The sequence below is a fragment of the Cicer arietinum genome, chromosome 2 (assembly GCF_000331145.2).
Source record: "Cicer arietinum cultivar CDC Frontier isolate Library 1 chromosome 2, Cicar.CDCFrontier_v2.0, whole genome shotgun sequence".
Taxonomy (NCBI): domain Eukaryota; kingdom Viridiplantae; phylum Streptophyta; class Magnoliopsida; order Fabales; family Fabaceae; genus Cicer; species Cicer arietinum.
Window position 1 is genome coordinate 37,692,586 of NC_021161.2, and position 14,304 is coordinate 37,706,889.

The window sequence follows — 14,304 nt, forward strand, 5'->3', positions numbered from 1 at the left end:
GGATACTCATATCACCTAAATAGTGGTTATCTTTTTTTATGCAACCTAAATAGTGATTTTTTTTTATGCAACCTAAATAGTGGTTATAAGAGGTGGTCATCACACCTTGTACAAACCAATACTAGAGTCATTCGTGTGCTTCAAGGGAGTGTGTTGAGAATCCCACATTGGATAGTAATATATATAGCCCAAAGAGTGAATGTAAATGGTGGGTATCCTTCACCTTACAAGCCGGGTTTGTGAGGTTGACTAGATTTCAACCCAAATTCTAAGATGATATTATAGTTTATCCTATATCCATTGGATCACCAGTTATTGGGCCACTTGGATCACACTCCAAATGCCCAATCCTATATGTGAAGGGGTATTGAGAATCCCACATTAGACAACAATTTGACCATAATAGTGGTGTATGAGTTACACATTTACAAGCCAGTTTTGTGCAGTTAGTTAGGACCAATCCACACTCTAAGATGGCATCAAGAGTGTCATAGATCTGTTAGGCCACTGGTTATTGGACACCTATTTTCATGTTTCAGATGTCTAGCCCTAAGCATAAGGGAGTGTACTGAAAGTCCCACATTAGATAGTGATATGGTGTGAATAAAGGTTATCAGTGGTGGGACATTCCTCACCTACCCACCCAACAGAAATTCTAAGAATTTACCTCACAAAAGTTACTTCTTTTTCTGTTTTTGGTACTCAATTTGTTATTTGTTCATTATGTTTAAGGTAAGTAGGCTCGGGCATATATTAAACAACAAAAGATATCAGACAAATATCCACATAGTTTGTAGACACCATGCAGAGCCATGCCACTCATTTATACGAAAATCAAGCCAGTTAAGAATTAAGACATCACAAGTAGATCCCAGGGGTAGTGGTATGCTAAATGAAAAAGATACATGCTTATTATTCATCTAGATGTAATCAATACACTTTAAGTTGTAATGAGGAAAAACACCTTGGTTCCATATGAGCCTTTCACAGTAATGGATGCTTCATGTTTTTCATAGCTGTCAATTGTATGCAGCATTGAAGAATTGGGAGATTCCTTTTGTGCATCAACAGCATAGGCAATGTTTCCAAAATCGGTATGCTGTCGACATGTAGGGCACATCACCCAATTACGGGTCTTGCTATGTTGAAGTCTTTGCTCACTCAAAGCAAATAAACCTGCGAAAAATACATGCATAATTATGTTCATATAATATTTATTATGTAAAAGTCAATAAATACTTACCATATATCTTTTGAGCAAAAATAGATGAGAATACCAGTATATGTGTATGCATTATACATTGCATATTTCTATAATATTCTTTACTTTGTGTTTTACATGGACGTGGTGAAAAACATTTGATCCATTTGATCAATATTAGATAGAAAATTAGTTAGAGAGGGGGAGAAAACACACCTGAATGGGGTATATGAGGGGTGTGAGAGGGAAAAAAGGAGGCAGTTAGTTTTGTGGTTAGTTCTCGGCTTAGAACTTGGGCAGAGGGAATTCCCAAATTCTTCTGAGGAGCATTGCTGTGGGGTTACAGGAAAGATCATCTTCTCTTGTATTACATTTTCTTAATTTTGATCAATAATACAATATTTCTATTTCATCTGGATTTGGGTTTCTATCATACCAAGGAATAAACTCTTTACTATTAGAGGCTCTTAAACCACATCAAAAACCACATCAAAAACCAACTCTACAAGAAGCTTTTTCTGTTAAAGATTTATGAATGCCTCTTATCACATCACTAACACAACTAAAGCAAACATAATATGCAGTTATATCATATACTACATCCGTCCTTAAAAATAGGATCCTCTTAAGAAATTTTCTTGTTTACCTTTTAATAAGACTCTCTTTGAATTTTCAATTGCATCAACTATTTCTTTACCAACATACTCCTAATTATTTTACATGTTTTTCTGCAATCAACAATAAATATTTTGATGATAAAATAAACTAATTATCTCTTGAAGGGTAAACTTGTAAAAATAATATCAATTATGAAAAAATTTAACACTAATAACAACTTCAATAATTCCTGTAATTTAGTCAACAGGGTCCTATATGTATGGACTGAAGTAGTAATACTTACATTTACAACAAGTAAGATGCCCACATTGAAACACCATTCTCTGAGGGCCTAGCTTTTCTTGGCAAACTGGGCATGTTTCCTCATAAGTTTTAGATATGAGGACCCCCTTTTCTTCCGTAGAGTTTGACGTAGCATTTATCTCTTGAGTGAGTGAAGAATTATCTAAACTTTCCAATGGCATTTTTTGCTTAGATTGAACCAAACCCTGAAAAGTAATGCAGCTTAGGTTTAATGCCCAAAGCAAAAAAGAAATAAACCCTCCAATCTAGGTGAAATACTCGACAAAAACATGATAAATAGTGGATGATGTCGAGAAAGAAAGAAAAAAATGTAAAATTTAAGTTAAAGCTAGGTGAGAGCTGTATATACAAATTTCTATTTCTATCGCTTATTTTTCCATACCTTTAAGTAGCGGAGTTTTCCTTTTATCTGTGCCAACAAGTTCAATGACATAAACTTCTCCTGGGAAAAGTTTGAGCTAGCTGCAGATAATTCATTTTCACCTAAAGCATCGAGAGCTTTATCATCTTCATTCGCCCTTAAGTGTAAACGAGAAACCGCCATCTTTATTTCATCATGTGCACGAAGATATTGAGCTTGAGCTAATGCCAAAGACCTTGCATGGACAAATTCCTTTCGCATTCCCTTACAAAGTCATGAACAAAGAATCAGAATCCAGTGAATCTGCGTTGTCAATATGGATGATCACAAATTATAAAAAGATTCCAGCAGATATAAATAATGGGGTAGTTCTAACTAGTATTCCAGTTGTGAGGAGCATATTCGCTATTGGAGAGATTCTCTCATACTATTTCTTATATTTTTTCTAAATACTAGTGTTCTTCTTTTAAATCCTTGATATCCAATTCTTGGACTCCTAACACAATGACTCTTCAGTGTTTTTCTATTATAAAAATGGTCATATTTGGCACACATGCAGCTTCTTCAGTTTTATTATTTTTAAAACCATAAAAGAAAATAAAAATCTGCTATTGCCGCTACATCAGCAGGCAAAAACTGGAATAGCTACTTTATTACCCTACTATCAAGACTAGGATAGCGCCACAGTTTTCATAACGGATTCATCAATATCCGCTATGCTATAGCACTATTGCGCTATTTGACAATATTGATATCTATAGATTCAACTCTAGATTAGTTAAGATAATATTTCATTAGGCCATACCTCAAAAATATGTAAATGCTTGGTGGCTGCTGACACACTGTCCCTTCCGAACTGAGTCTTGCAACAGTTCTTTATAACTCCAAGAAGAACCTCCAGCATAGATGCTGATCTTGTAGTCTAATTAGATAATCATAATCAATAGAAAAAAAAATTTACATATTTCAGCACTAACAAGATTTTCTTTAATGAAAATGAAGCTATCAACATTTATGTTCAAATCCAAATCTAATTTCTCATACAGTGCGAGTGTCGTGACTATAAAGTAATCTACATTGCTAAGGGGCATGGTGAATTTAATAAATCTGTATGTTTTTATGATCCAATGCAAAAGTCAATTAAATGAAACTAATAACTAACCACAACTCTCTGTCTAACATTCCTTTTTTTGGACTCTTCATGATCAATATCAGATGCTGATGAACTGTGATTAGATTGTGATAGCTTTGAGAGGAAATGATTCAATGCAAAGTTTTTCTTTTGAAAATCTACTGCCTCCTCAGCAGATGAAATTATCCCTCCACGTTCGTTCTTAAGAACAAAGAGTCTAGCTTCATAGTCCTAAAGATAAAAGAAAAACCATAAGACCATATTACATTTTTTTTTAAATAGTGTGCATCAAATTGATAGATAAGTTCAATTCCGAACCTGAAACAATTCATCTATTTCACACAGAACACAGGGGGGGCCATCACAATGAGGTTGACAATTTCGACATTTACCCACGCGCTCAATATCTTCATCTTTTGGTTTTTCCATTGTCTGGTCAATTTCTAGCAAACGATCTAATAGCACTTTCCTAGAGGCTTCTAACTGATCCAAACCGGTTTGAATTTGATACTTCAGAGAGCTTATGCTCCGAAAACTGGATTAGAAAGTAACAATGCATGTTATAGTAAATTTACTAATTGTCATTCATCAAAATCTTCATAAAAGAATTTTTGAAATCTTAAATTACCCTTTGCCCAGAATATTTCTATTTTTTCCTCTCCTTCGATAAACATGGTTGATGGTCAATTAGTGCTTAACAGGATACTTTTATATTGTTGATATCAGTTCTAACAGTATTACATTGTCCAGAAACATTTTATGGCAATGCAACATAGGCAATCAACAAAACTTAGAAATGGATTATCACAAAAATCCACTACTTCATAAATGCTTACACAGTTAAAGCATCACTAACCGAGCAGCTACTCTTGACGATTTTGAATTTCCTGAGATGGCTTCTTCGATCTTTCTAATCAACTCAGTTGAGAAATCCTTGTTCTTCTCAGCGTGATTAAGTGCTTCTAACCACCAAAATGTATTTTGATCTGTGCTGGTTTCACGATATGCGTTACAAACCTTCAAAAAGTCCAAATGCAAATTACAGAAAATAGGAATTTGAGGAACACTTTTGGGGCGGCACTACTATAACTACAAACATAGAACTACTCCACTAGATTGGGAAAATACTGAAAAGGAACATCATCTAAACAAGAAGACAAAAAAAAAAGAACTGAATAGACCCACCCCTTCAAATTTTCAAAATAATACATTATGTCGATGTAGCTTGGTAATACTTTTTAGGTTTAGAATTTTTTTCCCTAAAAATATACTATTTTTTGCTGATAGTCCTTATAATAATATTAATTAATCCTTGCAAATATATCACTTTTTGTTCTTGTTGTTTTGTTTTAATCCCTGCAAATTTTGTTCATAAACTAAAATCAAATGTTCTATATATTATAGTATTCAATTCAAACATAACCAAATATTTCAGGGACTAAAATAAAAACATAAGACTATAAAAAAAAAAATTGTATATTTACAAGGACTAAACCAAAAAAAAAAAGTACAGAGACTAAAAGTAAAAAATTAGTATATTTGCAATGCAGGGATCAAAAACTGTCCTATTTTTGTTTAATCCCCCTCAAATATAGGGATTCAGTTGAATAGGAGTACTTTTAGGGATTCAGTTGAATAGGAGTACTTTTAGGGATTTAGTTATATATGACTACTAATAGGATTTGGTTGTTAAGTAATCTAGTATATATATGATGTATTGCCAACATATTTTAAATTCAATAAATATAATTTTACTAATTCTTGAGATGGTATCAGAGCTCTCGATTTTTGGGAGTCTTGCTTCCGCATAAATTTGTCGCCTTCATTGTGGTTTCTTTTTTTCTGAATCCTTAGCCACCTTCATTGTGTCCCTTGCTTCCGCATAAAACTACCACCTTAGCCACCTTAATTGTGGCCCTTTTTGCTGCCTTCATTGCAGCAACTTGAGATTTCTTTTTGGCCTACTCGTTGCCATAGTGTGTTCAATACTCACGTCGTCACTGTTCACGTCCGTTTGACTGCCTTCTAGACCTCCTTTCAATGTTGTTTTCAACCAGATTGTAGGGTTTTTTTTTTCAATACCCTCATTTTGAAAAAAAAAACACTAAAATACCCCGATTTGAAAATTAAACACCAAAATGCTCCTTTTTTTTTTTAACCTACAAGTCGCCATTTGGAATGGCAACTTCCTTAAGGAAGCCCAAGTTCCAAATTGCGACTTCCCACTTGGATTTAAAAAAAAAAAAAATTCAGTTTTTATTTTTATTTTTAGTGGAATTATATATATAATTAATTAATATAATTCATAAAAATACATAAAAAATAAATAAATAGAAATTTTAAATTACGAAATAAAAATTAGTAAATCCAAGTTCCAGATGGGCATTTATCAAAGGTTTTTTTATTAAAAAAATTATTTTAATTTTTATTGAAATAACAAAAGTAATATATATATAATTAATATAATTCATAAAAATAGATAAATAGAAATTTTAAATTACGATAAAAATTTGAATGATATATATATGCTGTTATTTATCGTAATTTAAAATTTTTATTTATCTATTTTTATAAATAACTTTTGAAGAATAAAAAATGAATTAAAATTTTTTTTAAAAAAAAATTTAATTTAAAATTTCTATTTGTTTATTTTTATATTAATTAATTATATATATAATATTTATGTTATCGATTAAAAATTAAAAAAAAAATTGAATTTTTTTTTTAAATCAAGTGGAAAGTCGCCATTTGGAACTTGGGTTTCCTTAAGGAAGTCGCCATTCCAAATGGCGACTTGTAGGTGAAAAAAAAAAAGGGGGCATTTTGGTGTTTAATTTTCAAATGGGGGTATTTTAGTGTTTTTTTTTTAAAATGATGGTATTGAAAAAAAAAACCCAGATTGTAGATCGGCCGTTTCTCGTTTCATTTTGGAGGTTCACTTTTTGATCATTTTGCACTTTCTTATGTGGGAATCTTGTGATTTGGAAGAGTAAGAAGCAAAATGTGGTATCTAGATCTAGCGCTGAAGCAGAATTTAGAGCAATGGCACAAGGGATATGTGAATTACTATGGTTGAAGATCATTTTGGAGGACCTGAAGATAGATGAACCAATGAAACTCTATTGTAATAATAAATCTGTTATTAGCATAGCACATAATCCAGTGCAACATGATAGAACCAAGTTTATTGAAGTCGATAGATATTTCATCAAAGAAAAACTCGACAGTGGCCTAATTTGCACTCCATTTGTCTCCTCCCAAGGCAACCTTGTAGATCTTCTAACTAAAGGGCTAAACAACAACAACTTTGAAAAAATTGTATTCAAGCAGGGAATGGAGAACATCTATTCACCAGCTTGAGGGGGAGTGTCAAAATTTATTTTTGTTTAGTATCCTCAAATATAGGTATTCAGTTGAATAGGAGTATTAGTAAGGATTTAGCTATTTAGTAATCTAGTGTGTATGTATATGTATATATATATATATATATATATATCTGATGTATTGCCAACATATTTTAAATTCAATAAATATAATTATACTCTAACTCTTGAGAAAAACATATATGTACAATCCTACTTTGTATCTCACAAATCAATTAAATAACATTATGAATAGAATCAAAATGAAGGAAGACTAGTGGCATATCATATTCTTTTGGCCACTGTAATTGACAAATCTTACATCTTTCTCTTTTCTTACCATTTAAACAAAAAGCATACACCGGTGCAGTAATTCATTTTTCAGGCTGCCATGACTGTTGGTAAGAGAGAGAAAGAGATGCGAGAGAATGATCGAATTAGGGTTTCCCAAACTCCTCGGATCTGCGCCGCGGAGATACTTTTGACCTAAAAAATTTGGGTTGTGTAGATTGGGAGATTCCACACACAATGGAAGTAGTCTTTTGCTAGAAACAGTGGCAGTGACGGCGGCAATATCGAACTGAACGGAAAACAAGTGAAACCGGTGTCGGAATGTATCACGACAATGGTTTGAAAAAGGAATAATCACATTGAAAAAGAGAAACTATGATTATATTCCCAAACTGTTGGGAACTCGGCAGCAAAATAGAGGCATGATCGTTCAAGGAGAGAATCGAAATAGGCACTCATACCATGTTGAAGTTGTGGGATTTTAGAGAAAAGGAGGAGAGAAAATAATAAGGGTTTGAATATTATTGATAAATATTTTATGCTAATTTGATTACAAAAGAATCAATACTAATCTCTATTTATAGAGAAACATAAACTCAATCCTAAGTCAGGAACAAATCATAATAATAATGATAGATATTATAAGATATCTTTATGATTATAAATTGATCCTAAGAAATAACTTAAGATATTCTAATATAATATAATATATATTATAAGATATTTTCTAATATTCTAACACTCCCCCTCAAGCTAAAACTTACTAAGCTTTAGTTTTTTACAAGAGAACAATGTTTTGTTCTGCAAATTAATAAAAAAAGATGGAAAGAAAACTCAGAGATGCAAGCGAAGTCGGAGAGAATTGCTATAAATACAGCCTAGCCAGATAGTTGAAATAATCATCAATATAAGAGAAATTCATGGCAAGCAATTGAACAAAGTAAGGTCCATTCTTCTAAAAACTGCATTTGGAAGCTTCAAACCAATAATATTGGAGACTCAAAATATTTAAACTTGAATTTGCTCAATAAGAGATAGGCATGCTTCAGGGAGAGAAAGGCAAGGCCAGTACTCTGGGACAAAGATGGAGCTAGTGTATCTAGGACAAATTGCCAAATTATATGCATGTGGCTCGAAAGAAAAAAACTTAAAACAGATTTGGAGGAAGGAAAACCAATCTAGTCGACTGAAACATTGTGCTAGAAGGCGGACAGACACGCCTGAACTCGAGGTTGTTGGCGGCGGCGCGTGGAGTGAACACGGCGGATCTTGAAGGCACATGAGCGCGCGTGGAGCAACTGTTGGCCTAAAAAATCTGGATTGTGTAGATTGGGAGATTCCGCACACAATGAAAGTGGTTGTGTCGGAAAACTTGTTGGAAAATTTTTCCAGCAGTGACGACAGACGGATTTGATCTTAACAGATATATCATGACAATAAGAACAACTAGCAGTTGTGATTAAAAAGTAAGATATTAGTCGTTTCAACTCGGATTGTTTTTCAATCCACCGTGTATAAATGAATTCAAGTTCCCTGATAAAAATACAAGCATCGGCTTCCCAAAATTAAAAGTACTACTAACTCATAGTAAATATATTAATTTTCAATTCCATAGCTGTTATGTAATTACAATCAAAGTGAAAATGAAAGATAACATGAAGGTTGCAACTTTGTGGCCAGTGAAGGCCTTTGACAGGCTTGGAAGCAACTTTGTGTGATTTTGTAATTACCATAATGCCATTTGTGTCGCGATCAGGTCGATTAGCGAGATGAAGCTTTGATGGTAAGATTTGTTGTGATCGTAGAGAGGTCGAGGTAAGGACGTCGTCATTGTTGGGTTTGTTAACTGTGAGGAGCCATTCGTCTTCGTATATAATGTGGGTTTTTGAGAGAGAGAGAAGAGTTGTGAGTTTGTTGAAGCGATTTCGGCTCTGTTTAGTTCGATTTCTTGAGATTGCTGGGAGTTGAGGGGATAATGGTATTGGGTAGTTCTCCGCAACGATTGGTGTAGTTTCGGGAAGATATGATTGTTTGGCTTGGCGTGACAGTAACATGGCTACGGCGTCGCGCTTTAAGGTGTGGGCTGATCTGGAAGAGGCGAAGCTGATGGAGTGGTCTTTTGCCAGAAACAGTGACGGAGGCAGTAGCAAACTGAACTGAAACATGTGAAACCAGTGTCGGAATGTGTCACGATAGTGGTTTGAAAATGGAATGATCACGTTGGAAAAGAGAAACTATGATTATATTCCCAAACTTTTGGGAACTCGGCAGCGGAATAGAGACGTGATCGTTCAAGGAGGATCGAAATAAGTTCTAAATACCATGTTGAAGTTGTGGGATTTTAGTGAAAAGGTGGTGAGAAAATAATAAAGCTTTGAATATTATTGATAATAGTTTTATGCTATCTTGATTACAAAAGACTCGATACTAATTTCTATTTACAGAAAAACATAGACTCAATCCTAAATCAGGAACAAATCATAATAATAATAAAGGATATTCTAAGATATCTCTATGATTATAAATTGATCCTAGGAAATATCTCAAGATACTATAATATAATATAATAGATATTATAAGATATTTTCTAATATTCCAACAGATATTTACCTGCACGTAAGAATTTTGAAACTCCTGCTGAGTTGCAGATAGCTTTGAACTGAACACAGATAAGTATTTCTGTTTTGAATCATCACATTCTGCTATTAGATATTTGACCGAACTGGCTGTCGAATTATCATATTCCCTATCATTTAAGTCATTTTCTGAAAGGCTAGATGCAAAATTTGATGGTTCTGCAGAAGCCACTGTTAAACTTATGTCATCATCACAGTTACTTATTTTATGCCTCTTCACTTGATCATGATCAACTTTTACAATAAAATGCTTTTTGGTTGTATTGACTGCAGAATTTCCGGATAATTGCTTTCCTTTGGATGACAAGTTCAAAGCAAAATTTTCAGCCAGGGGGAATATGTCAGCAAGATTATGATGAATGTGGATATTTAACAGAGGATCCAGACGGAAATCTTCGGAGTGCTGTTCGGCCAAAGTAAGAGCTTCATTGTAAAGCGAAGCAGCTTGAGAAAAATCATTTTGTATAGTAGCTATTGCTGCAAGCGCGTTCAGAGCAATAACTAACCTCCTGAGAGCTTCCTCACCTTCTACCTTGGTCTTGCTTATAAGGACCTACAGATTAACTTCCATGTGAATGAAAACCGTACACGCATTGTATATAAAAGCTTATTGAAGATCCTTAAGAGTAACATACCATTAGTACTTCCTCCATTGTCATAGGTGACTGCTGCATGGAACGCAACCCGGAACTTCCAACCTGGGGATGACAACAAGCCTGACGAAGCTTCAACAAAGCATTCCATAGCTTCCCTGCCTCCGTGTGAGTGATAAAAGGATCAGAGGAACCGCTCAAAGAGACAGAATCTGGAATTCATATGAAATACCTCAAGTTCAATCATTATCGTCATATGCATTGCTTTCAAATGACATTTTAAAATGAAATTACACAACACTGAGCAAAAACCTGGGACTTTTCTATTAAGAATATCGCTTCTCAAACTTTCAATAACTTCATGGGAATCTCTAACACAAGCTTCATGTTGCCTCTGATAAAAGTGCTCTTCTACTGGTGATAGTGTAAGCCAAGAGAGGCACTCTTGTTGGGAGGGAAGCTCCAATTCATCTGCAACGTGTTGTTTAGAAGAACGCCACATGATTTGTTTGAAAATTCTGTGAGTAAATTCCATAGCTCCCATATCTCCCTTCTGCAGAATTATCAAATAATGGATAAGAATAGAAATGTGCACAAAATAAATAAATAAATAAACTGAAATCTGTTGAAAGAAGTGATTCAAATCAACATGACAAAATCAGACAAATCTGAACTTAGACAATATTGCAGAGAGGCTGCTACATTCTTTAGGCACAGAAAACTTTTAGCATGTTTTATGATAATAAAATAAGGACTTAGATTGCCAAATTAGTTCTAGCTGCTAAGACGACTATATTGCTTTAGGCTATAAATTGACTATAAGAGAATATAACTGAACTCATAGTACACTATTCCATGTTTATTTATTGTTAGAATATTAGAAAATATCTTATAATATCTTTTATATTATATTAGAGTATCTTAAATTATTTCTTAACATCAATTTATAATCATAGAGATATCTTAGAATATCTCTCATTATTATTATGATTTATTCCTTATTTAGGATTGAGTCTATGTTTCTCTATAAATAGAGATTAATATTGAGTCTTTCGTAATCAAATCAGCATAAGGCTATTATCAATAATATTTAAACCCTTATTATTTTCTCTCCTCTTTTTCTCTAAAATCCCACAGCTTCAACATTTATCTTAAAATTCAGGTTGAGTTTAACTCAACTCTACAAAACTGGATTGTAAGGAGAGACGTCTCCCACTTATCAATACATTTTCATACTATATCTCATTTAATGTGATACTCTCAATACACCTTTCTCACGCCTATGACTAGAAATGTGGAGCGTGACCTGAGTGGCCCGATTGCGGGTGCCCCAACGGATTTTGGATAGCCTCTGATATCATCTTAAATTTTAGGTTGGGACTAATTTAACCCTACAAAACTAGCTTATAAGGTGAATGATATCTCTTACTTATAAACACATTTACAAGTAATATTGCATTTAATGTGACAGTCTCAACAATTTATAAAGAAAAAGTGAATAATGACGAACATCAATCAGCAATAATTTAGTCAAAAATTAAATTATTGATAAAATACCTCATAAGGATCTCGAATAACTTCAGTCCACCATCTGTAAATATTGAAAGGACTAGTTTTAATGAATCTTAGGAGTCCATATAAGTCATCAAGCTTTCTCTGAATTGGGGTCCCTGTGACACACCAACGATGCTTGGAATGGAGTCTTAGAGCCATTTCAGTAGCAGCGGTAGCAACAGTACTCTCCACCATTTGAGCCTCATCCAAACAAACTCTCCACCAGTATATTCTGGTAAGAAAGGTTGGAATAACTGGGTACCTGAAAGAAAAAAAAAAAAAAAAAAAAAAGGCTACTAAAAACTTTGAATCATAAATAAAGGGCTTACAGAGAACTAAACTTATCAGAAATATCCACATGTATCATGTGTGGTTCCTGTAAATATATTTAATAAAAATAGTATATGAAATAGGAAAATTATTGTGATGAATGAAAATTATTGTGAAACATAGTATAAATTCATGTTATTCTCAATTGGATAGGTAATAGGAAGAATACCCTACACATGATATGAAATAGGTAGAATATCCTGCACATGATATGATATAAAGAGGCAAATATGATACTATTTAGTTTAGAGCAAACCTTTTCTGAAATCTCAAAAGGTGCCGGTCGCCTATATGTCTATCAGAATCATGGGACAAATCATCTTTAAGCACATCGTAGGTAGTTAGTACGATGTCCGCACTGGCAAGATCACTGATATCCATCAGAGATGTATTGGAGAAAGATGTGTCTCGCACACCTTCATAAATACAAGTTTTCAAGGCTCCTGGACGGGTATGACTGCAGTGACAACTAAAAGTTAGTTATAAGATCAATTCGATTAAATCGCTAAAAAGGAATTACACATTGTGATCACTATGCATGTCTAAGAGAAACTTAATCTTGAAAAAAGCTATCGTTTGCACAAAAGATGGCATTCAATTTGTATTATTTACTGGAAATGGAGCTAAGAGCTCTACGATGCAATAAAGGATAAACCAGATCAAAGCTCCTACAACAGAAGGTAATTCTCCTAACAAACAACCCACTAATAACGTGCAAGAATCTCTCACTCCCCTTGCTGCTCGCTAACAGAATTGAGTGGGCTCTAATGCCACGTTGGTAACTAACTTTTTTATTCAGCTTAGTTTTTGGGCTTAGGCCCAAACCCAGAGTACTATCAGAAAAAGTATTTGTAACTTATAATGTATATGCTACACCTACAACAATCAATTGTGTTAATATGTATCACGGTTCCAAGTTGACCATTGATGTTGGAAATTAAAACCTAAGTGTTGGAAAGTTAAAACATATTAATACTCCACTTTCCAACTAGCTAAGGTTCATTGTACAGCAAGAAGATTAAGTTCAATGTATTTTAGGAAATAGTGTTAGCTTTATTACTTCCTCGTAAATTGCATTTGATGATTTATTAGCATTGTAATTACCATGCTTATAAATTAAGTATGCTGCTGAGTGAAAAGTAACTTAAGCACATTCAGAAAAATCTTCTTCTTGTTTTTCACATGGCACCAGACCCTCTGATCTACGGGACTCTTCTGACTGGGCAATTCTGCTGACAGAAAACTCAAACCTTGGCTGGGCACTGTATGCTGTCGTGTTTTTTCCAGTAACCGTCTACACAGTTCTGGCAACCATTCTTACATTTCCGTACACTTTTCCAATTGTCATCCGTACAGTTCCGTACACTTTCCAGCAGCCGTCTGTACAGTTCGTAAATTTTCCAACAGTTGCTCATACAGTTCCAGTAGCTGGCTGTTCAGTTCCAGCCACTATCTTTTCACATTACAGCACCATCAGTACACTTTCAAATCTATGGAGGAAGAGATTGTCAATCCATTTGCTCAAGAAGGAAGCTCTCAAGTCAATAATCAGCTTGGAGAATAACAGACCATTCAGCCCACCTATCGACTAAATGGGAAAAATTATTTGAAGTGGGCTCAACTTGTTTGTGCTGTGTTAAAAGGAAAAGGTAAAATCAGTCACTTGACTGGTACTAGACCATCGGAGGAAGATCCAACATATACTACATGGGATGAGGAAGACTCAATGATTATGGCATGACTATGGAACTCAATGATTCCAGAGATTAGTGATACTTGTATGTTTCTCACCACTGCAAAGGAAATTTGGGATGCAAAGAATAAACCTATTCAAAGGCTAAAGATGTTGCCCAAGTGTATGAGGTGAAGGTGAAAACGGTAGCTGCAAAGCAAGGTAACAAATCTGTTAAAATGCCAACCAAT

General features: G+C 34.1%; 1 protein-coding gene across 4 annotated transcripts in view; it reads right to left on the reverse strand.

Annotated features, from left to right (window-relative positions):
• Positions 1 to 14,304, reverse strand: part of LOC101499218 (uncharacterized) — a 34,009-nt gene that overhangs the window by 3,362 nt on the left and 16,343 nt on the right. For 3 of the 4 annotated variants that reach the window (XM_004490451.4, XM_027331869.2, XM_004490452.4), the window contains exons 6-17: positions 12,638 to 12,838; positions 12,055 to 12,313; positions 10,810 to 11,050; positions 10,540 to 10,709; positions 9,879 to 10,457; positions 4,472 to 4,632; positions 3,934 to 4,150; positions 3,646 to 3,846; positions 3,289 to 3,405; positions 2,505 to 2,747; positions 2,103 to 2,307; positions 965 to 1,176 (exon numbers count right to left, since the gene is read on the reverse strand). In XM_004490451.4, the coding sequence (XP_004490508.1) occupies positions 965 to 1,176; positions 2,103 to 2,307; positions 2,505 to 2,747; positions 3,289 to 3,405; positions 3,646 to 3,846; positions 3,934 to 4,150; positions 4,472 to 4,632; positions 9,879 to 10,457; positions 10,540 to 10,709; positions 10,810 to 11,050; positions 12,055 to 12,313; positions 12,638 to 12,838 (2,806 nt within the window). Of the gene's footprint in view, positions 1 to 964; positions 1,177 to 1,847; positions 1,930 to 2,102; positions 2,308 to 2,504; positions 2,748 to 3,288; positions 3,406 to 3,645; positions 3,847 to 3,933; positions 4,151 to 4,471; positions 4,633 to 9,878; positions 10,458 to 10,539; positions 10,710 to 10,809; positions 11,051 to 12,054; positions 12,314 to 12,637; positions 12,839 to 14,304 lie in introns of those variants that run through there. The other variant, XM_073365048.1, reaches the window with a different exon arrangement.